At 30.6% G+C, this 21,882-nt stretch overlaps 5 protein-coding genes and 1 non-coding gene across 7 annotated transcripts in view; 4 read left to right on the top strand and 2 right to left on the bottom strand.

Annotated features, from left to right (window-relative positions):
- LOC125858057 (heavy metal-associated isoprenylated plant protein 39) overlaps positions 1-21,882 on the bottom strand; it is a 273,143-nt gene that overhangs the window by 7,772 nt on the left and 243,489 nt on the right. The gene's annotated exons all lie outside the window — the stretch shown is intronic.
- Positions 1-21,882, top strand: part of LOC125858059 (uncharacterized) — a 280,326-nt gene that overhangs the window by 160,247 nt on the left and 98,197 nt on the right. The gene's annotated exons all lie outside the window — the stretch shown is intronic.
- LOC125858054 (heavy metal-associated isoprenylated plant protein 31) lies at positions 19-1,403 on the bottom strand. The gene is made up of 3 exons (XM_049537729.1): positions 1,266-1,403; positions 1,095-1,176; positions 19-359 (listed from the first exon to the last, which is right to left on the bottom strand). The coding sequence occupies exons 1-3, from the start codon at positions 1,269-1,271 to the stop codon at positions 28-30; spliced, it is 420 nt and encodes a 139-aa protein (XP_049393686.1). The 5' UTR covers positions 1,272-1,403; the 3' UTR covers positions 19-27.
- Positions 5,328-5,401, top strand: TRNAI-AAU (transfer RNA isoleucine (anticodon AAU)). The gene has a single exon. It is a non-coding gene; the product is annotated as a tRNA-Ile (tRNA).
- LOC125858062 (uncharacterized) lies at positions 6,855-10,032 on the top strand. Its single transcript, XM_049537740.1, has 6 exons — positions 6,855-7,057; positions 7,505-8,016; positions 8,222-8,414; positions 8,862-8,926; positions 9,032-9,242; positions 9,656-10,032. The coding sequence occupies exons 1-6, from the start codon at positions 6,884-6,886 to the stop codon at positions 10,028-10,030; spliced, it is 1,530 nt and encodes a 509-aa protein (XP_049393697.1). The 5' UTR covers positions 6,855-6,883; the 3' UTR covers positions 10,031-10,032.
- Positions 12,576-16,831, top strand: LOC125857610 (uncharacterized). Its single transcript, XM_049537219.1, has 6 exons — positions 12,576-12,683; positions 14,253-14,794; positions 14,887-15,079; positions 15,171-15,235; positions 15,337-15,547; positions 16,466-16,831. Exons 1-6 carry the CDS (start codon positions 12,576-12,578, stop codon positions 16,829-16,831), a joined length of 1,485 nt encoding a protein of 494 aa, XP_049393176.1.

Genomic DNA, 21,882 nt, shown 5'->3' with positions numbered 1-21,882 from the left:
GTAAAATTACAAAAAATAATCAAATTTTCACATAATGGTGCAAGCATGAGGATTATCATCACTGAAAAGAGAAGCAACTGCTTCATCTGATGCTACTGCTACTGAATAAACTGATGGAGTATGAAAAAATGTATGCACACTCGGGGCTGCAACGTTTCGAGATGTATCGTAGTAATGGCTTATGATGTGATTTGGGTACTGATAAAATGAAGCAAAATGTGAGTAACCAATTGGATATGGCCATGGCTCTGCTGCTTTTCCTGCTCGTTTTATCGCCTTTAACACTTTCTTCTCCTCTAATCCGTAACCTCTTGCTGTAACTTTCTGCGTCTCCATATCAATGTCTATTGTTTCTACTCCTGATGAAATAGTATGTTGTACACCATTATTTCATTTAATATATGTTTGTTTACTCGTAACTATCACATAAATTAATTAACCAAATGGGGAGGCTAGCTAGTGTATTTTTGTTTGTAATGGGATTTGTTCAAATTATGTATTCAACTTAAAGTTAATTTCTAATGGAAAGTTGGGTTAGACCAAGTTATTGTTCTAACCAATTTGTACTTGTATTGTTTCTAATACTCCCTCCTCGCTCTGTTTCAATTTATTTGTTCTATTTTTTTTTTTTAATGAGTTTCAACAAGAATATTTCTTTATTTTTGAGAACTATTAGATTTTAATTTTTCACCTAACATGTTTAAGACCGTAAAATAAAAAAAGTATTTTGATATATTCTACACATCTTTAAATTAAAATTATAAAATACAAAAAACTTCTTTTATTTTCCTAAATTTCATGTAAAATCAAAATAGAACAAACAAAATGAAACGGAGTTAATAGTAATTAATATTGCACAGGGTATAGGCCATTAGGACTTAGGAGGGGTTTATAGTAATGGTGCTCTGTTCGTAACACTCTATGAACAGGGGTCAAGGGTAAAATTCAAGACTATGTCTATTCCAGTGAAATTATACTGAATATGTTAGTCTTCTTCGTACTTCACTTATGAAATTACATGTTGTTGTTGTTCTAGTGATACATAGAGAAAGAAAAGTGTTTTTTTGGTGATGTTAGTGAGCAATGTGACTGACCTTTAAGCTTGAAAAGAGCTTTTCTAAGCTTGGAAGCACATCCTTCACAATCCAAGTTTGGAACTCTTACCTCCACCATAATCTGCAACATATATAATATTAATATTAGCTATATTCTCATTTACAAAATGTTATATAAATACATAGAAGAGAGGAGAAAAAGAGACTTACAGACATGTTTGATGGAACAAATTTGTTGCTAAATTTCTAAGACTTCTGAGAAAGAGAGACCTTAATTATGACTCTCCTTAAATTTGTTTCAACTAGGACTACCTAGGTAAGTTCTCATCTTTAATATACTACTCCCTCCCTCCTGTTACATGTACCTACCAATATAAGTGTTAAGTGAGAGTCGACAAGTTCTAAATTTAATATTTGTACATAACTTATAACCAGACTTCTAACTCCGTTTCTACTGACATCTAATAAAGATAAAATAAGATGGTGTCATTGAATAATTGTCAAATAAGGAACAATGAAATTCTTTTCGAAACAGACCAATAAAAAGATTACTCATATATTTTCTCTTTTCACTTTTACTTGTTATTTTCGTATTTGACATATGCATTAAGCAAATTATTATTGACATGATATTTTACCATATTACTCCTATTGATTATTGTTAAATATTGAGTCTTGAAAAATAATTTAAGAAATAAGCAACTAATATTAAAAGTAAAACATAAAAAAAGTTAACTATCTTTTCTTGATACGTAAAAAAATAATTACAAATAAAAGTGAGGAAAAAGAGTAAATTCTGACCGAAAGAACAACATCAATGATCAATATTTTTTTATTAAAGTGACACTTATTTTAGATCGACGGACCACAAAAAAATGTATTTATGAAGGTAGCTAGGTTGGACAGGGGTACTAATTACTGCTCCCTTCATCAAAACATAGCATTGGTTTTTGAAATTTGAGGCGTGGACGTTGGCGTGATGATCACCTTTTCCCCCCCACCACCCCAATGGCCCAATAACCCAAAATACCTTTCTCTCAAACACTATACACAAACAAACTGAATCTGCTTCAGCTTTATTTTTTTATTTTCTATAAAAAGTTATCAAGACAAACATACTATAATATCATCATATGTAGCCAATTAAGTTGACAACTGGACCTAGTGTGCCAAAACAAAGTTGTTGCATGCTTTCATGCAAGTCTTGTTCAAATATCCTTGCTAGCTAGCTAGGTGTAATTAATTCTTTCTTGTGTTCATCGTCACTATATATATATATATATATGTATATATATATGGAATGATGAATTATGATAAGGTATAATTGTTGGAATAGTTTTCAAAGGTCATGCATAATCAAATAATGTGATGATGAAATTAAACCTAGGATTTAACTCATATATGACAATATAAACTATTTTCATATTATATAGTCTAGACATGACTAGTATATGCCTTTTAATTTGTTGTACCACGTGACTCGGATCACTAGTTGTTTTTCTCTATTCTAATTTATGTAATATAGTTTGATTTGATACAAAATTTAAGAAAGGGACTGAGTTTTGAAGCTTGTAGTCTTAACAAGTCATAGATGTTCGAATAAATATAAATCATTTCAATAAGAATAAAATCGACTTAAAGTTATATTTTTACTAAATATAAGAATATATAAAAAAAATTGAGACGGACTAAAAAGGAGAAGTGAGTTAGCTAAATTGAGATTGAGAGTACTAATTAGTCTCATATATGTTAGGTATGGTTATACGTCGTAATTATCATTTGAGTGACTTAGTTTTGTGCAAATTTTCTTGCATTATAAATGTATGATATATATGATAGTGGTGAACTTTTGACTCAACCTCTGATTAATCACTAAAACATCTATAAATATTAAAATTTTAAACCAAGTAAGCAAGATTATCAATGAGTTTAATGACATTTCGAACCTATAAAATTTAAATTCTGTTAGTCCCAGTGACTGTAAGAGTTAAATTCTTGGTGGTAAGATATGGACTATATATATGTATGTCAGAGAATATTTCTTACAAAAGGCTGCAAAAATAATTAGAAAATGACGTAAAGAAAACAGATTTTTCCAAAAAGAAAATCACACACTCTCTCAGTTTCTTTTACTATTCTAGTGAACTATGTTCATGTTGACAAATATGAGAATGCTCATAACACGAAAGCTTTATTTGGTAGCATGATTGGTACAAAAATGATGATGGTGGAGTTCAATAATAAATAATGATGGTGGCTGCCAATAGCATATCAAACACAATTAATATGTAGCACATTTTCTCATTACCATTTCAAAATTTCAAACACCTCTATTGCCACAGCGTCCAAGTAATTATTAGTATTTATTGCTTGTTTAATAATAGTTGTCCACTATTACTGATACAGAGATTAAGAAATATTAAATGATAGAAATAATTTTACCAAATTGCTTTTATTAANATGATGATGGTGGAGTTCAATAATAAATAATGATGGTGGCTGCCAATAGCATATCAAACACAATTAATATGTAGCACATTTTCTCATTACCATTTCAAAATTTCAAACACCTCTATTGCCACAGCGTCCAAGTAATTATTACTCACTCTGATCCAATTTATGTGACACATTTCGGATTTCGAGATTCAGACAAGTCTATTTTTGACCGTAAAATTTTCATATATCCTTTAGATATTTTGAATTATCAATTATTGTGACTTATAGTACCTTTTATGTAGTTTACAAATATATAAATTTTATTTTAAAAAATTTGAAGATTTCATGAGCAAATTCTCGGTCAAACTTAAATCATTTGACTCTCGAAAAGCGAAATGTGTCACATAAATTGGGACAGAGGGAGTAGTATTTACTGCTTGTTTAATAATAGTTGTCCACTATTATTTGATACAGAGATTAATTAAGAAACATTAAATGATAGAAATAATTTTACCAAATTACTTTTATTAAACTGATCTATTTTCCATTTTTAATTAAAAAATATTAAAGTTAGAATGGTAAAAATGTTCAAAAAGATAAAAATAACATAGGTAAAATATCATTATGGCCAATTTCTGGCCAAAAGGATTTTTCTAAATATAAGTCATCTAAATATTGAAAAATGAATAGTATTTAATAGCAAGAGTAAAATAGACATAACATGATAAATTATTCATTGATTTTATAAATGGACACTAGACATTTTAAAATAGTATAGTTGACAAATAAAAATGAACGGAAATAGTAATTTATTTGTCTTAGTTTTGAAATTATTCAATATTGTAACTTATATTATTTTTTATGTAATTTTTTTTTTAAGATTCTATGTTCGATTGGAAAAGAAGGAATAATACTGAGAAGACTGGAGTAAAACTTAATAGTGAGTGTTGGTGTATATATGCATTTTAATATTAAAATTATAATATTAAAGTGTATGATATATTATTGGACATAAAGCGGAGAAATTGATGCCATTATTCCTTATAATTCATATAACTACTATTGTATGTTCTTCTTATTATATCCTACTAATTATCCCACTACGCATCAAATTATCCACTGTCTCTATGTTTACAATGTGGAAGAAATACTACACCTATATAAATGATGTTTTCTTTCTTTGTGTTGTATAGATGAGATGCATGAGAAGTATTGTGTCGTAGATGAATAAACAGTGTATTTTATTTATAATTTGAGGTTGATATAGTGAATTAGAGAGTGGAGAAAAAAATATTCTTAACCTCCAACTAATTATGCACTATACAAAAGAGTAGTATATAAGGAATGTGTTCTTTTTGATGAAATTTTGGACTCTTCAACTAATTTTGAGTTGTTTGAGTTATACAACGTTGTCGAATTATTATATCTGCAAGGGACAAGTCAAGAGTTATAATATTGCTAGATCAATGAAGATTATACCGCATTGAACTTGAATCTTCTTAAAAAATATATGTAGTGAACTGCAATGAACATAATAAATGTAGTTGAGAGGGTCCCGTGGCTCCGCACAACTGAGGAGCATATATATTGTTTTATGTATATAACTGAACAACCTAGTGGCTCTAAGTAATTGATCACGCAAGGCTCTTGTATTTGAGCACAAGGCTTAAGTATTTGTATATCTATATATTAGCACACAATACTCAGTACATCTGTATATGACTCTTGTGTTTGTATCTGAGCACACAAGTTTCCAAGTGTCTGAAGAATTCACAAGAGTCTCAAAATCAATAACAAAGATCAAGTATCCCAAAAGCAAGTGACCAAGCTATCAATGGCCCATTAGCTCAGTTGGTTAGAGCGTCGTGCTAATAACGCGAAGGTCGCAGGTTCGAGACCTGCATGGGCCAAATTCTATAATTTTTTATTTTTAAAAAATGACCAAGTTAAGCACTATCTGCAAATTATCAAAGATAGAATTAATGAAAAAAGAGTCTTATTTTGCTCTCAATCTTAAAATGCAACCTGAAACCTTACCACGCAACCAAATCACTTGTGTCAATATACGAACGAACCTAACCATCAAATTGACAGGGGAAAATATACTACAACAATAGACTCATTACTATAACTTTTGTTAAGGACTTAAACTAGAAATATCAACATCAATGGAGAATTTATGACATATGCATTTTTTTTTTGTCTAAGGACATAAAGTGGAAGTGAGACAAATGACGAAAATCATATATTTGTAAGCCTCTACAGACTTACGGTACACCTCACGTATCTGCTTGTACAGTCTCACAAAAATGTGAATATCTCTCTATTCTAAAGTTATTTTGGTGAACGGATTAGAAACTAGATCCGTAGATCTTATATTTGATAGGTATTCCGACCTCTAACTCTTTATAATAGAGAAAAAAGTTTCGAGACATTTGATTTAATTTGCGATAAATTTTACCAATTTTTGTTTCCGACTTCAAAAATTAAAAGAGATTTAAGTACCTAATGACACATTATTCTTTATCATATTAAACCCTCAAAGTCTTTATCATAAAAATAAACGAGTGGGTTGTTATAATTTCATAGTTATTGGGAGAAGCAAATTTTGCAGCTAAATGTTTTTTTATATTTCTCCCCTGCAATTAATTAAAAACATTAAAAGGAGAAAAGAAATGTAAAAGAATAAATAACGTTTGGGTGCTGAAGTCCCTAAAAAGATGGGCTTCCCCATAAATTAAGGTAAAAGCCCATTCAAATCACTGGTCTAAGAGTGAGCCCAGTCAATTGACTCGGTCACTCACACTTTGTAATTTACTTCTCTACAACAAAAACAAAATTTGTTAAATTTTAACAAAATACTGTTTTTCTTTCTCTACTTTCAATTGCATGGCTCCAAGTATTCAAGCTATTTTTTTATACAACAATAAAGAAAGAAAAACAGGTGCATAATTTCTTCGTTTGATATTAAAATTTTTAAAATAAGATATGTTATTTGTAACTTGTGTTGTTCGCAATCTTCAAAAATGTCAAAATGTTTGTCAGATTCTTCAAAAATAATGTATTTTTTTAGAAAAGCGGTATAAAGAATCTGCGCAAACAACCGGTGAAAAAGACTAGTGACAATGCATTACTATAGTTATATAAGTTCACGAGAAAAAAGACTTTTCTCAAGGTGGAATTTTGCATGTTATCTGACAATTTTTGTACTATTAGCAAGTATTTTGCTTTTCCCGTTTAAACGGGCGATATGGTTATGAAGAAATGAAATTCATATATCAGACTCCAACTTGTTTTAGGCTGACGCGTAGCAATGATTATTGTTGTTGTTGTTGGTTTAATCTGAAATGTTGATTTAATATCAGGGAATTTGAGGAGGCAGAAGGAAACTCATGGAAATTGGATATCAAAGGGTTGGGAATCAAAGAAGATCTATAGAGTCATTTTGGCTTCCATTTTACATTAACAAACCCTTTGCTAAATACTTTCTTCTTTTCTTCATTTTCCTCCTTGTACTTGGTTCATACTTGTGGACAACTCTACTCGACACAACCTCAACCTCAAACGTAAGTTCCTTTATTTTACATTGGTAATTGTTCATATGTTAGTTGAACGTCTTTCGGAAACAATCTCTCTACCAGCACGAGATACTGGCATATGTTGTTGTTGTAATTGTTACTATGTGTTACTGAGATATTACAAATTCCCAAATTTCACCTATGTTGTTGTTGTTGTTGTAATTGTTACTATGTGTTATTGAGAAATTACAAATTCCCAAATTTCACCACTTAATTGTCCCTTAATGAGTTGTTACAACTCCAAAATCAACATTAAAATTGTATTAGCTTGTAACTTTAATTGAAATAGTCTTTTGCGTACACTCTACCCTTCTCAGACCCCACTTGTGGAATGTCACTGAGTATGTTGTTGTAGTAGTAGCTTGTAACATTAATTGTAGACTCTGTTTCCCAATAGAGGCTAAATTTTTGTTGTGGTTTTTCGATATGTTGTAGGTATTGCAAAGTAGGAGAGGGAAATTTCCACTTAATTGTTCATCTGGTAACAACACAAGAACATGCCCAGTAAATTACTACCCAGTAGATTACAAATTCGTTAACGACAACCCTGCATCGTCTTCTCCAAACTGTCCACATTACTTTCATTGGATACACGAAGATTTAAAACCATGGAGGAAAACAGGTATAACTGAAGAAATGGTGGATAGGGCTAACAGGACAGCCAATTTTAGACTTGTAATATTGAATGGAAGGGCTTATGTAGAAACATATGAAAAGGGGTTTCAAACTAGAGATGTTTTTACATTATGGGGAATTCTTCAGTTGTTAAGAAGGTATCCTGGAAAAATTCCTGATCTTGATATGATGTTCGATTGTGTCGATTGGCCTGTTGTTAGATCAAGTGATTTTGCTGGGGAAAATGCTGTTGCTCCTCCCCCTTTGTTTCGATATTGTGGGGATAACGAAACGTTGGATATTGTTTTTCCTGATTGGTCTTTTTGGGGATGGTAAGGATACAAATTACACTTTTAACTTTTGTGCAGAGTTTGTGTAGTTCAGAACTATGTTGCTCGGACACTTTGAAAATGTTGATGCACTCGTGTTCACTAAGACGATATTTTTGAAGAGTTCGAGCAACATAGGTTCAGAATGTTGATTTATGAGACGGTTTCATAATGCATGCATAAGTTGTTAGTTTGATTGATTTGGTAGGGCTGAAATCAATATAAAGCCATGGCAAGACTTGTTGAAAGATCTTGACAAAGGGAATAAGATGCAGAGATGGATGAATAGGGAGCCATATGCTTACTGGAAAGGCAATCCTGAAGTCGCTGAGAAGAGAATGGAACTCGTTAAGTGTAATGTGACTGAAAATCAGGAATCGAATGCTCGCATTTATGTCCAGGTGAACTTCCACACTCCCCCCCTTCCTTCATCGATATTGTCATTTAACTGAAAACTCTATAAGCGTGTCATCACGTTAAGTTAGACTAACTTCAAAACTAGATGTCCTTTCATTAGGAACAAAGGAATAAATCTTACTAGAAAGAACCTTAGACGACTTCTGTATGCATACTTTACTTTGTTGTTCATAGTAGTAGCTTGCCAAGTGGAAGAATGAGGACTGTTGCAACATTATAAATCCCGTGTAACTAGAATGTGAACCAATAAGGCTGAGTCCGGGCTAGTGAAAGATTGTTTTGTGTGGGAAGAAAAAGAGAAAAGTCTCACTTATTCTGTTGAAGAAAATTTTACTAGTGTAAAATCCAATGTCAAAGAGACTCATCACAAGTATGAACTCTGGTCTCGCGAAGGTTTAAAAATTAATGGGCACATTTGGTGCTGTTTACAGGATTGGAAAGAAGAGATAAAGCAAGGATTCAAGCATTCCGACTTAGGAAATCAATGTCACCATAGGTATATGCAACACTAAATTTCATTGTCATCTATTTCTATTATCCTCGGCCATTCCACACGCTGCCTAGCAGAGACGTAAATTTAATACTTACCAATTGCTTGCAGATACAAAATATACATTGAAGGATCTGCTTGGTCTGTTAGTGAGAAATATATTCTTGCTTGTGACTCAGTTTCTTTGCTAGTAACACCTCACTACTATGATTTCTTCTCAAGAAGTTTGTTGCCACTAGTCCACTATTGGCCCATAAATGAAGATGACAAGTGTGGATCCATCAAATTTGCAGTTGATTGGGGTAATAAGTACAAGAAAAAGGTACTTCCTCCGTCCCAATTTATGTAACGTAGTTTGCTTTGGCACAAAGCGTAAGAAGGAAAGAAAGACTTTTGAAACTTGTAGTCTAAAATAAATCAGAGATGTTTGTATGACTATAAATCATTTCATTAAGGGTAAAATAAGCATTTTAAAACTAAATTGTCATTGTTGTTGTGACTGAGTAAAAAAGAAAGTGAGTCATATAAATTAGGACAAAGAGAGTCACAAACTATTACCTTATAACAACTTAGTGGTATCAATAATACAATCAAATCTCTCTACAACGACGTTGTTTGTTGCTATAGCAAAATGTTGTTATAGAGAACGTAAAGTATAACATAACATGGGAAATTTGACTTTTATAATGAAATATTGTTATAGAGAGATCTGATTGTCCTGACGACTTTTCTCAGGTACAAAGAATTGGTAGAAAAGCAAGTGATTTTATTCAAGAGGATTTGAGGATGGAGTATGTATATGATTACATGTTTCATCTATTAAATGAATATGCTAAGCTGCTTAAATACAAGCCAAGTGTGCCGAAAAATGCAAGTGAACTCTGCTCAGAGATAATGGCATGTCCAGCTGAAGGTACTGAAAAGAAGTTAATGATGGAATCAATGGTGAATTGGCCAATTGATGAAAGTCCATGCAAAATGCCTATACCTTTTAATAAATTGTCTCTTGATTCATATCATAAAAGAAAACAAAATTCAATAAAAGAGGTCCGTACATTGGAGAGAGATTACTTGAGGGAGCAAAGAGTGAAAACCAAGATATTAGGTTAGTGTTAAATTGACTTTTGTACTAATACTTTTAGGTGATTTTGTAATGTCATGAAAGAAATTTTCTATGCCACGAGCACGAGCGGAGGTACAATGTTACGTATGGGTTCGGACAAACTCAGTAACTTTTGCTTGATTCTCGTGAGAGGATGAATGTAATTCAGATCGATCTATAAGAAGAGAGAAAATATTTTTATTGAGTTCTCGGAGATGTTAGGTTTGTATTAGAAAATTATTAGATATACATAAATATTTAATTACAAACTCAATAACTAAAACTAGTACTCCCTGTGGTCCAATATTATATACACTCGTTAAGAAATACATTCACTCCTAAAAATAAGATGGGTTTTCTCTAAAATGTCCTTAATTAAATAATACGTAACTTAATATTATATAATGGTTATGTAAAAGTTGCTTATTTAAATAAGGGTAAATTTGAAAATATAATTAATACATGATTACGTAAAAAAAAAACTCATTTATTTTAGACTAAGAGCCCGTTTGCCATCATTGTTGTGAGGCCAGAAACACTTATTTTGAGAAAAAATATTTTTATTGAAAAATTAAGTGTTTGAAAAATCAGTAAAAGTGTTTTTAAATGGAAGCATAAACACAGTTTTTCAGCTATTGGGAAGAAACTAAAAATTTCTGTTTTTTCAAAAAAGTAACAAAAAATTATTTTTCTCGACTAAAATATCCTTTTCATATATACATATTTACCAATATATTTCTTATTAATTAATTAGCATATTTCATAATTTTGGTTAAATTTAATTTAAGAATNGGAAGAAACTAAAAATTTCTGTTTTTTCAAAAAAGCAACAAAAAATTATTTTTCTCGACTAAAATATCCTTTTCATATATACATATTTACCAATATATCTCTTATTAATTAATTAGCATATTTCATAATTTTGGTTAAATTTAATTTAGGAATTTATTTTTTTATACAAAATTTTATAATTTATATTACATTTATATATTATTATTTTACGTATTATTTTTAGAATTAGAAAAAAAAAAAGGTAACCACAATATTTTTAAAAGATTAAAAAAAAGGAAAAATAACCGTTAAAGATTTCACTCTCCCAAAAAAGGTATAATATTGATTGAAAATCTAAACATGTAAATTTTAATTTAATAAAGAATAAAAATAAAAAATTTAATGAATTTTTTATAATAAATATTTAAAATAGTTTCTCTTCATAAAGCAATTTTAATATTAGAAGTACATTAATAGTTGTCATTTTATGTAATTTGACTCTCAAAATCACTTTTCAAAAAGATCAACCAAACGCAATTTGCTTATGAAAAACACTTTTCAAATTAATTAGCCAAACACAAATTATTATTTTTTTCAAAAGCACTTTTCTAAAAAATTATTTTAAAAAAGTGCTTTTAAAATAAGTTTTTTTTAGAAGCAAAATACCAAACAGGCTCAAAAAGCCTAGATAATTTGACTTATAGCTTTTAAGCTCTTTTACAATGTTGGGGTAGTTGAAAAAGTGTTTTAAGTTAAAATAATACTCCCTCTAATTCATATTAAGTGAATTTTTGAGGTTTTTTCATTGTTCAAAATATTGAATTGTTCAAAGTTCAAGGTGATGTTTGAATTTTTTTTGTTCTGTCCTTTAAAAAAAAATATATTTCCTAGAAGATAAATTGCACTATTTACAAGGATTATACTACCTCTGTCCCTAATTACTTATTCATTTTTTATATAGTGAGTTTAGCATTTTATCCCTATTAATTGATAGAATTTCAAAATCAATTTACTCATTAGAGAGGTTCTACCTTTTCAAATGACAAGTAAAAAAGTCAAAATTGAACAAGTGAAAACAGAGTGAGTATTTATGATATCAGAAGGGCAATAGTGGAAAATATAATTTGAAAATATAAAGTGGACCCTATACATGATACTTAAGAAAGTATTTTAATAATTTTCCTATTCGTACATTCTGATTATTTGCATATAATTCAATTCATCAATGATAAATATTCCTTAATTGTTCTTGGTAAGCAGTTTAAACAAACTATAAACTTAGTATATTTATCTATCAACTCAAAGTACATTGATACAATTATAATATGGTTACATATTTTTATTAGATAACTATATATATACACAATTAAATCTTGTGCATATTTGGTAATACATTAAACTTTTTACTAATATTATAATACCTTAATTACAAGTAAGAGCTATAATTAGTATTATGTTTAATTTTAAAGAATAACTTCTAATTGATGAGATAAATTTTATTTCATCCAACTAAGAAGTTTTTACGAAATGTGTCAAGTTTAAAAAGTTATGTACTCTAATAGCCTATTTTATTTTACATTAAATATATAAATGTAAAATATACATTGTACAGATTGCAATAATCCAGAAATATAAAAGAGAAATAAAATTCCCACTAAGAGGTATAAATTAAGGCTTAGTATAAAAGAAAAAATAACAATTAGCAGCTATATATATATTTTTTTTACATTGAGATGAACAAGTTTATTGTTTATGTTTGATAAACACAATTTTAGTCCATTAATGGCGACTAAGACGAAAACTAGTACTGTAAGATCTTCAGTAATAATCCTCGTCTTCCTTTTTCTCTTCATCGGAGTTATCCTCTTCCGTGCTTCCTTCGAAATTAATGTAAGTTCATTTTCCTTAATCAAAACAATGTTACGTTGTCTCCTTCGATGTCTTGATTAATTGATCGTTTATTGATACAACACTTTGATTAATTTGAATCAAGCGGGTTTCGCTGCTAGTAGCTTCCTGAATTAGTTAAATAGCTTTTTCCAAGCAAAGCTTACCATTAAATTGATATGATAAAAGTTATAATGTATAGTAGTATTTTTCTTATAGATTTTGGATTTTTTTTTTTGTGTGAAAGATATAGTTGATCTAATCTAATTTTGCATTAAAAATTAGTTAAATTAATTTTTGAAAAATGATGATAGTTATTTTAGAATGTGGTGTACGAGACAATAAAACAATTTTCCTATGGCAAGTACACCAAGTGTATGTTATAGAGGTTACCATGGATGAGTTGGATTGAATTTAGGTGGGTCAAAATGAACTAGAATTAAATAAAAATGGATGGATTGTTGGCTTATACAAAAATTACTTGGCTGGGATAGATTAAAATGCGGGTCAAAAAGTATATTGAAGAATTTTCTCATAGATCAAATCGTTTCAATTCATGATTGGACAGAGAATTTATAAAGTAACATTTTTTAAAAGAAAATTATGTAATTTTAAACATATAATATTTTTATGACTAAAAAACTTTTGAAATTTCGGAACCATTTAGTACAAAATAAGGTTATTCAAGGGTAATAACCAAAAAAAAGAAGAAGAAGATAATTTCACCTTTTATATTGGCATACATAATTTAATAAGTTTGTATATAAATTTTAGCTTGACTTTATCTAATACAACAAAATCAAACACTAGACAAGCCTTTAAGTTTTATATTGAGATAACCCCTCATCCTTGCAACCAAAAATCCCCATATAGTTTTAAAAGGTGTTAAATTGTGTCCATATAAATTTATCTCATCGAGTAAATTAAAATATTTAAGTTAAATTAGTTTCAACTTTAAAAAACAAGTACTATTTCTTTTGAAACGGAGTAAATAAGTAAGATCATGTAAATAGAAGATAGGACATACTTGAGATCACACTGACAAATAAGTTAGCTTAACCAAACCAGGTGATGTGTTGAAGACCAGCAAGGCATATGATCTAGTGGAGCAGATGAGACAATAGAGAGTTGCTCAAATGATAAACATCATCGAATGAAATAACTATATAGTGTGTGTATTCAATTGGAAGTATTGATCCAATTCAAAAATTCTGTTTCGCAATTTCATAATCCAATTTTTCAATGTCTAACTGACCTTTGGATACAAATCACGTGTGTTTCCATCAAAGGCGGAGCTAGGTAGGGGTTCGTGGGTTCAGACGAACCCAATAGCTTTATCGTAGATCCTATATTTGTACTAGAAAATTAAATAAATATATATGTATATTAACTTGTGAACCCCTAACAAAATTGATTGATGGTTTAGTGGTAATGAAGAAACTGTGGAAATGCTTTCCACACTATAGTAGTGGATTTGAACCCATAAACTCTTAATCCCGACTTTGCCTTTGGTTCCCATGTGTGTGTATTCAGCTACTCAATCTTGATCCTCTTGTTTTTGTTGATTGACAGTCCATTCTCACTGATACAACTCCAACAGTCTCAGTACAGCTTCAAAAGAAACTACAACTCCAACTAAATTGTACAAATGGGAACCTCACAAACACTTGCCCTGCTTCTTACTACCCGTTAAAGTTCACGAATCAAAATCAATCCAATTCATCATCATCTACATGTCCAGATTACTTTAGTTGGATCTACGATGATCTATGGCCTTGGAGAGAAACAGGAGTCACCGAAGAAATGGTGATGGCAGGCAAAAGTAATGCAGATTTTCGATTGGTGATCGAGGATGGAAGAGCATACGTTGAAACGTATCGAGAGTCATTTCAAAGCAGAGATACATTTACATTATGGGGTATTTTACAAATGTTACGTAGGTACCCTGGTAAAGTACCTGATTTGGACCTGATGTTCAATTGTGGTGACAGTACAGTTACTGAGACTAAATTCTATCGACGCCCTAATGCCCCTGCTCCTCCACCTCTGTTCCGATACTGTGGAAATGACGCGAGTTTGGATATTGTTTTTCCTGATTGGTCATTCTGGGGATGGTATAGTTACCCCTAATTACTCTCTTTGCTTGCAATATTGATATGATCATCCCTAACTTTCTCTTTTTGTTCGAAAAAAAAACAATGTTTAGGGCAGAGATTAATATAAAGCCTTGGGAGACATTGTCAAAGGAGTTAAAAAAAGCGAATGAGAAGTTAAAATGGAGTAACAGGGAACCATATGCATACTGGAAGGGCAATCCTTATGTTGCTGGAACCAGGATGGATATGCTTAAGTGTAATGTTTCTGAAAAACAGGACTGGAATGCGCGTATATATAAACAGGTAATGAATCATCTACGTTCATCGTCAGGATATACAAATACAAATACAATATGGGAGGTAGAATAATGTAAAATAAATTGAACATATGTAGGACTGGATTAAAGAACAGAAGCAAGGTTTTAAGCAATCAAATTTAGCTAGTCAGTGCAAACACAGGTATGAAAATGAAGTTGTTTTTTCCTAAGTGTTTGTTAAATATATATATCGTCAATCCTAAATGTTGTTATGTTTTTTTTTTTTTGTGCAATTTATGTCAGATACAAGATTTATGTTGAAGGACAGACATGGTCCGTGAGTGAAAAATACATTCTGGCCTGTGATTCTGTTACGTTACTTATAAAACCATACTACTACGATTTCTATAGCAGAGGTTTGATGCCGTTGAAACATTACTGGCCTGTAAATAATAATGACAAATGCCGATCTATCAAGCATGCTGTTGACTGGGGGAATACTCATCAAAAAGAGGTAATATATTTTCACATTTTACTTCCAAATTCACCGGAGAGGCTGAAACTTCAATTGATAAAATCACGTGTTCATTCACCACTCTGTACCTCCACGAGGTAGTGGTAAGGTCTGTATACACTCTATCCTCCCCAGACCCCACTTCACTGGATATGTTGTTGTTGTTGGACATATCTATCCAAAAAGAAGTTATCTCCGTGGACAGAGCATGTCGTTAAACTATACCCTTAGGACTTGGTAGATGAGGGGTCTAGCTAGCTCAGAGTCGTATGCAATGTAGTTTCAACTTTCAATCGTTTCAACTGAACACGGTAGTTTTTTTAGACGGAGCATCAATGTGTTTGTGACAAATCATTAGAAATTCAACACATACTAACTTTTGAACGCATAATAGCAAATGTGCAAACATACAAGTTAAATTTTGGATCCCCTATTTGCAACAAATTTTCTCAAGTATGAAAATATGTTGTAATCACAAAACAAAGTATAAGAAGAATAATTTTATTCATCAAGATTGTGAGTACAAATTTGTTCATCCCTTAACTTTTTTTCTTAAGAATTCTCCCAAGAACCGTTAGTGGTACTGTATTTCTCGAAATAGGATGATTTAGTGAAATGATTTGTGTTTGTTGATCTTCTTGAAGTATTTGATTATCAAGAAGAGTCTAGCATATTTTGATCTCTTTATGAATATCTCAAGAGTTTATGAGATATTCCAGATCTTGATCTCTTTATGAATACCGAAGAGTTTATGAGATATTCTTGGTGCCTCTTTAAGGGAATATAGTAACCTCCAAGAACCATAACTTAAATAGAACTCGTCTTGTAGAGTCCTACAAAATTTCAATGTATACAATGCCAATTCTCTCATTTATGCTTGTGTTAATTTGACTACACTTTTTTTGGTGAAAAAATCAGGCTCAGGAGATTGGTAAGGCAGCAAACGATTTCCTTCAAGAACAACTCAAAATGGATTATGTATACGACTACATGTTCCATCTCTTGAGTGAGTACGCAAAGCTATTGAAATACAAGCCCACTGTACCTGAAAAAGCAATTGAACTTTGTTCAGAAGTAATGGCATGTCCAGCTGAAGGAGTGATAAAGAAGTTCATGGCAGAATCTATGGTTAAAGGCCCCTCCGACACGATACCTTGCAACATGCCACCTCCATTTAGTCCTGCAGATCTTCACTCTCTTCTTGTTACAAAAGAAAATTCGATTAAACAAGTTGAATCATGGGAAAAACAATACTGGAATAAGAACAAAAGCAAGCAACATTGAAGATTTTAGTTTTTTTTTTTAATCATATACATTTGTCAAAGGTTCATTTTGCAATTCAGTGACAAATTTTTGAATCAATAAACTATAAATTTAAGTTTAACCACTAGCTATGTGGTAGATAGAGTAATTGCCTAATTGGTGATTAACAACTTTTAAGTTAGCTGAACTTCTTTATTTATTGGTACTTTGGAGTACTTGATTTCTAGTTGCTATTCTCCTCTTTATTAGGCGTCGGCAGAAGTTGTTATCAAGTTCGACGAATTTAGAAATTTTGTTAAGAATATTCAAAATTTTAGTGTATATATATATATATATCTAAATGGTTATTTTTGATCAATATATATAGTACTAGTTTTTATACGCATAACATAATATTTCGACGAAGAATGTTCGAGTGATTATGTTTGAGTCAATATAGTTCCCTGCTTGGTTGAAGTAGAATTTTGCAACCAAAGTAAGACCATAATACTGTTTCAGTTACTAGATTTCTTGAATTCCACTTAATAACGATATTTAAAAACTGTAAACTATAAAGAGTACTTAACTAAAATGTAAGATAGAGCTGGAAAGAAAATAAATAAATACTTTGTTTTTAAAATTCCATGAGATTTAACAATATGGGTTGTGGTGCTATCGCGGAACTGTTTCATCCTTAACTAGAGTGGCAAATTATAATTTAGTGGATATAATCAATTTCTTGTTTTGACTTTTATTCCCACACATTCAGCATAGTTCTAGAAGCTCTCATTTCACCTCTTTTAGACAGTTTTCAGAATAGTCCTCAGTTGGCAAGCCTATTTCCAATTTCTTAGACTTCCCCATATTTATGGATAAACTCATAGTTAAATTATTATTATTTTTCTTCGATTTACAACTTCCACTCTTCCGGTACTCTTCATCTTCTCAAGCTGGTATTGCAATTTCAGATTTGTTTTCTTATCAATTACTTCCAAGTTTTTTCTATGTATATATATTTTTTTGAGTTTGGTGTTACTTTGAGTTTAGTTTTCTATATATTAGTGTATTGAACTGAGAAGTTTGATGAGTAAATATTTGTTTACTCCTCCTTATATCATTTATTTACTGATTTAACAAGTTAAAATTTTCAAGTAAATTGGTGCATGGGTGAATATTTATGCCTCCACTCTCTTACCAGTATCTAAATCAATTACGAAAAGCTTTTCTAAAATGCCCAATGTCTCTTTTATATCGTCACTACAAAAAATATATGTTTACCAAAAAGGGTGTTGACGAGGAGTTTAATTCTCCGATAAATGAGCACATCTGTGAATTTTCTTTATGCAGACAATGACTTTTCTTAGTTTTCTATGACTCCTTATTTTGTGCTGCTTTTGTTTTTGTTTTTGTCTCAATTTAAATTGAATCATTAAAATTTCGAAATTAAAATAATTTTTTTTAATCAATGTTTCTTTATATTTCTTTTGAATTGTTAATTATTTTGATTTATATTATTTTTGCGTATTTAGCTTAAAGCATTTGTTTTTTAATTCACAATTAAAATTTAGAAGTTTGATGTTATGTTTTGATGCTATTATACGTGTGAAAAAAATTATTTCCTAATTTTTTGTAGATAAAATTTGATTATCCGTTTCTAGAGCCATTTTACATCACATATATACATACTTATAACCTTTCTTTTTTGTTTTACTTCTTTACTCCCATTTGCAGACTGTGGCGTATCGTAGTCATGAAATATGATGATCAATTTGCTTATTGCATTATTAGAGGTAATACTTACATGTCGTGTTATCGTTTTCTCTTGGGATATCTCCATGCTTTTTTGTGGTTTTAATTTTTGTCTTGAATTTGATTTTCTTGATGTGGTTGCTATGAATATTTGTTGCACTATAATTTTTTCTATAATTATGTAAATATAAGGGATTCTCAACAAAAAAAAAACATGTAAATAAGGACCAGTCCATTAATGGTTTTCTAAATAGCACAAAGATACCAAATAACTAAACTATTGATGCTACACCTTTAACATTATCTAAATGTTATGATTACTTTTTAGGTCAATTTATTACATTCACGATGACTTCTGTCATCGTATTTCATGGGATATGATTAAAGGATGCTTTGTTAGATGGTTAGATATCATGCCATTTGATTGGCTTACAATGAATACAATTATTTTATTTCCTTCTTTTATTGTGCTACAAGATTTTTCATAAGCGAATTAAACTTAGCATATTGATTTTGTACAAGTATCTTTGATAATAAATCATATGTTAAAAGTAGGATAAAAGTAGCTTATCGAGGTAATAATTGCTAATGAAACTTTATCAGCATCATTGCTAATGAAACTCTTCAAGGATGTAGTGTAATGCCGGACCAAACAACCTATCTTTAAAGCTTTTATGTATTTTAGAGAAAATACGATCTAGCAATATTGTCATAGCTTCTAGCATTGTTGTTGCACAACAACAAAATCTATAAAAAGTTACTTAGAGAATAGGGTCCATGCTCAAAAATTGAAGAAAAATTTATGAAAAAGTGATTGTCAATGATTTGTAGTTCATCAAAGCTCTTCTATAGCTATCAACAAATATGAGAAGGTGGGATGGTTGAGCAAGAAGTTGCCTCTTATAATTTTACCATTTAAAGAATATCCTTTTTTTTGGATTGTCTAAATACTCAGTCTGTTGCACTCATGCTCAAGCCCAGATTGGAATGATCAAGAAATTAAGACACTCACTTAAAGCTTGCTCTAACTTTTATTCCAACACAAATGGTTAACATATCTTCTAAAAGCATCGGATGTTTATCTCTATTCTTCCATCAACAAAGACACACCATATTTTTATAAATTCAGAAATATTCTCTTATTTAGAATTTCGAAAGACTTCTCTTTGATTTTTCTCTATCTTCACATCTACGTATTGCAAATTCAAGTTATGTTTTTCTCAATTTTTCCCTAATGTTCTTTTGGTACTTCTAATTTTTTTTAGTTCAATGGGTTAAATTCACGCCTACTGTCATTATTCTTCTTCCAAAATCTCTCTTCAATGTTAAATTAGGCAAAGATCAGAGTTGCAGCTATGTTGAAGATCTTGCACTTTCTGAAATCTTCATTATAGTAATACTTTTTGTTGAATAAGTGATATTTATAATTCATGTCACAATACAATGAAGAATGAAAAATAAACATTAGTTACTACAGTACCTCTCTTTTTACGGAGTAATATGAATGTGGGGCTCATAGAATTGGTATAATATATTGGGAGAGAGGAGCCATAGGTTCGTTCATCTAATAAAAAATTTCTTGTAATTGAGATCAAACTTTTAATTATGTGTTCGAAGAGAGGGGTCAACAATGAATATTTATGAAGAATGTGGTGCGATTTGCTCATTTGACGTAATATATACAAAGTCATTGAGTCGAGGTGTCTTGTGTGTGCTTGTTGTTGTATATCTCTTGCCTATCTCTATTACTTGTGTTGTTAACATGCCAGTTACTTAGCTAAGTATGTAAACCTTCATATTTTCTGATTTATTGTTTTTGTGTGCATATAACACTCATGAATTTACATAGGTGTAACACATTGAACGACGAAGGGGAGCTCCTGATAAGCTAGATCTATCAAAAGTGAGCCTCAATCACACCTTTTAATCTTGGTGGTTTGAGACTCTCCGTGGTTCCCTTCCTCCTCAAATACAAATATAATTCTTCTTTTTGCTTATTAACATACAAGCACTTTGGTCTAGGTCCTCCATGGATTAGAAGATTTTAAAAATATTTTACTCTTGATATTTTGCATAAACAGAGGCCATTTGTATGTCATGTAGATAACTGCCAATCAAACTACCTTAAATAAGATCACTTGACAAGACGTCTCTTGTAGCACCAAGAGAAGTTGTTTGAGTGTTCACATAGAGAGTTTCCACCAACATATATATTGTGTGAAATATATGGATCCAAGCAAAATATAAGAAGAATATTAAGTGGGATAAAAACGAGTATACTCTTTTTGAGTCAATTATACAGAAATGAAGGGATTAATTATACCACCCCCGATACAAATATCATGTTCAATCAAGCACCATAATATATCTTGTGGTTAATCTTAGTGAAATTACCTTATCAACTGTGAGTCCATCTGTTTTCTGGATTCTATGCTAAATTTTCATCACTCATTTTCTTCCGTTGGATTTTCATTAATGTTTATTCTTTATGTTGTACATTATTTTATTTCGTCATTTTCAAGTTGTATACAAGTATAAACAACTATACTATCAATAATATAGACCACATATGGTGTGGAAGAATATAATCAACTCAACTAGTCAAACAAAACTTTTCTTTTTTCCAGAAGTATTCTAATGCGTGCAATGACTGAGCTTGAGGAAGTTTTACATTCATGATTGGCTAATTTTAGCTTTAATCATTCCTGGACTACAGTAACGTAGCCACTAATCTTACTTGTTGTTGGTGACTCCTAGACTTACTGTAATTCCCATTTTGCTACATATGAGTGATTTTTGATATAATGGTATGTCATATTTACACTTTGGATTAAGTACTTTATAAAATTGTACTATTTTTACCTATATTGTTCATTTGTTAATTGCAGCATTGTAAATCTACAGGACGTTAATATTATCATGAGATTTTCTCTCCGAGTTAATACATTAAGATTGAGGACAGTAAAACAAGGTTGATTTATCATGATTGCCGTGAAGTGTATTTGATAATATTGATTTATCATGATTATCGTGAAGTGTATTTGGTAATTGTGATGTGGTATAATTTTCTAAAAGTGTGTTTTATTTGTTGATTTTGATATAAATTATTTATAAAAAATTTCTAAAGCTATAAGGGAACATGCTATATTGTCGCAATAGTGATTTGAAGAGTAATACCAACTCTCTGAGTATATCTACGTTCTAGATATAAGGAACGTGCTATGTCAATTGTCACATTAGTGTTTGAAGATTTTGTATTTGGAAGAAAATAACAATGTGGTTCTAGGATTATGGAACTACAGTTCGCTGTTTTTTGTAATACTTTCATATGACTCTCAATGACT

Source organism: Solanum stenotomum, chromosome 3 (genome assembly GCF_019186545.1).
Source record: "Solanum stenotomum isolate F172 chromosome 3, ASM1918654v1, whole genome shotgun sequence".
NCBI lineage: Eukaryota > Viridiplantae > Streptophyta > Magnoliopsida > Solanales > Solanaceae > Solanum > Solanum stenotomum.
The sequence above is the reverse complement of the archived record's forward strand: the minus strand, read 5'-3'. Positions and strand labels throughout refer to the sequence as shown.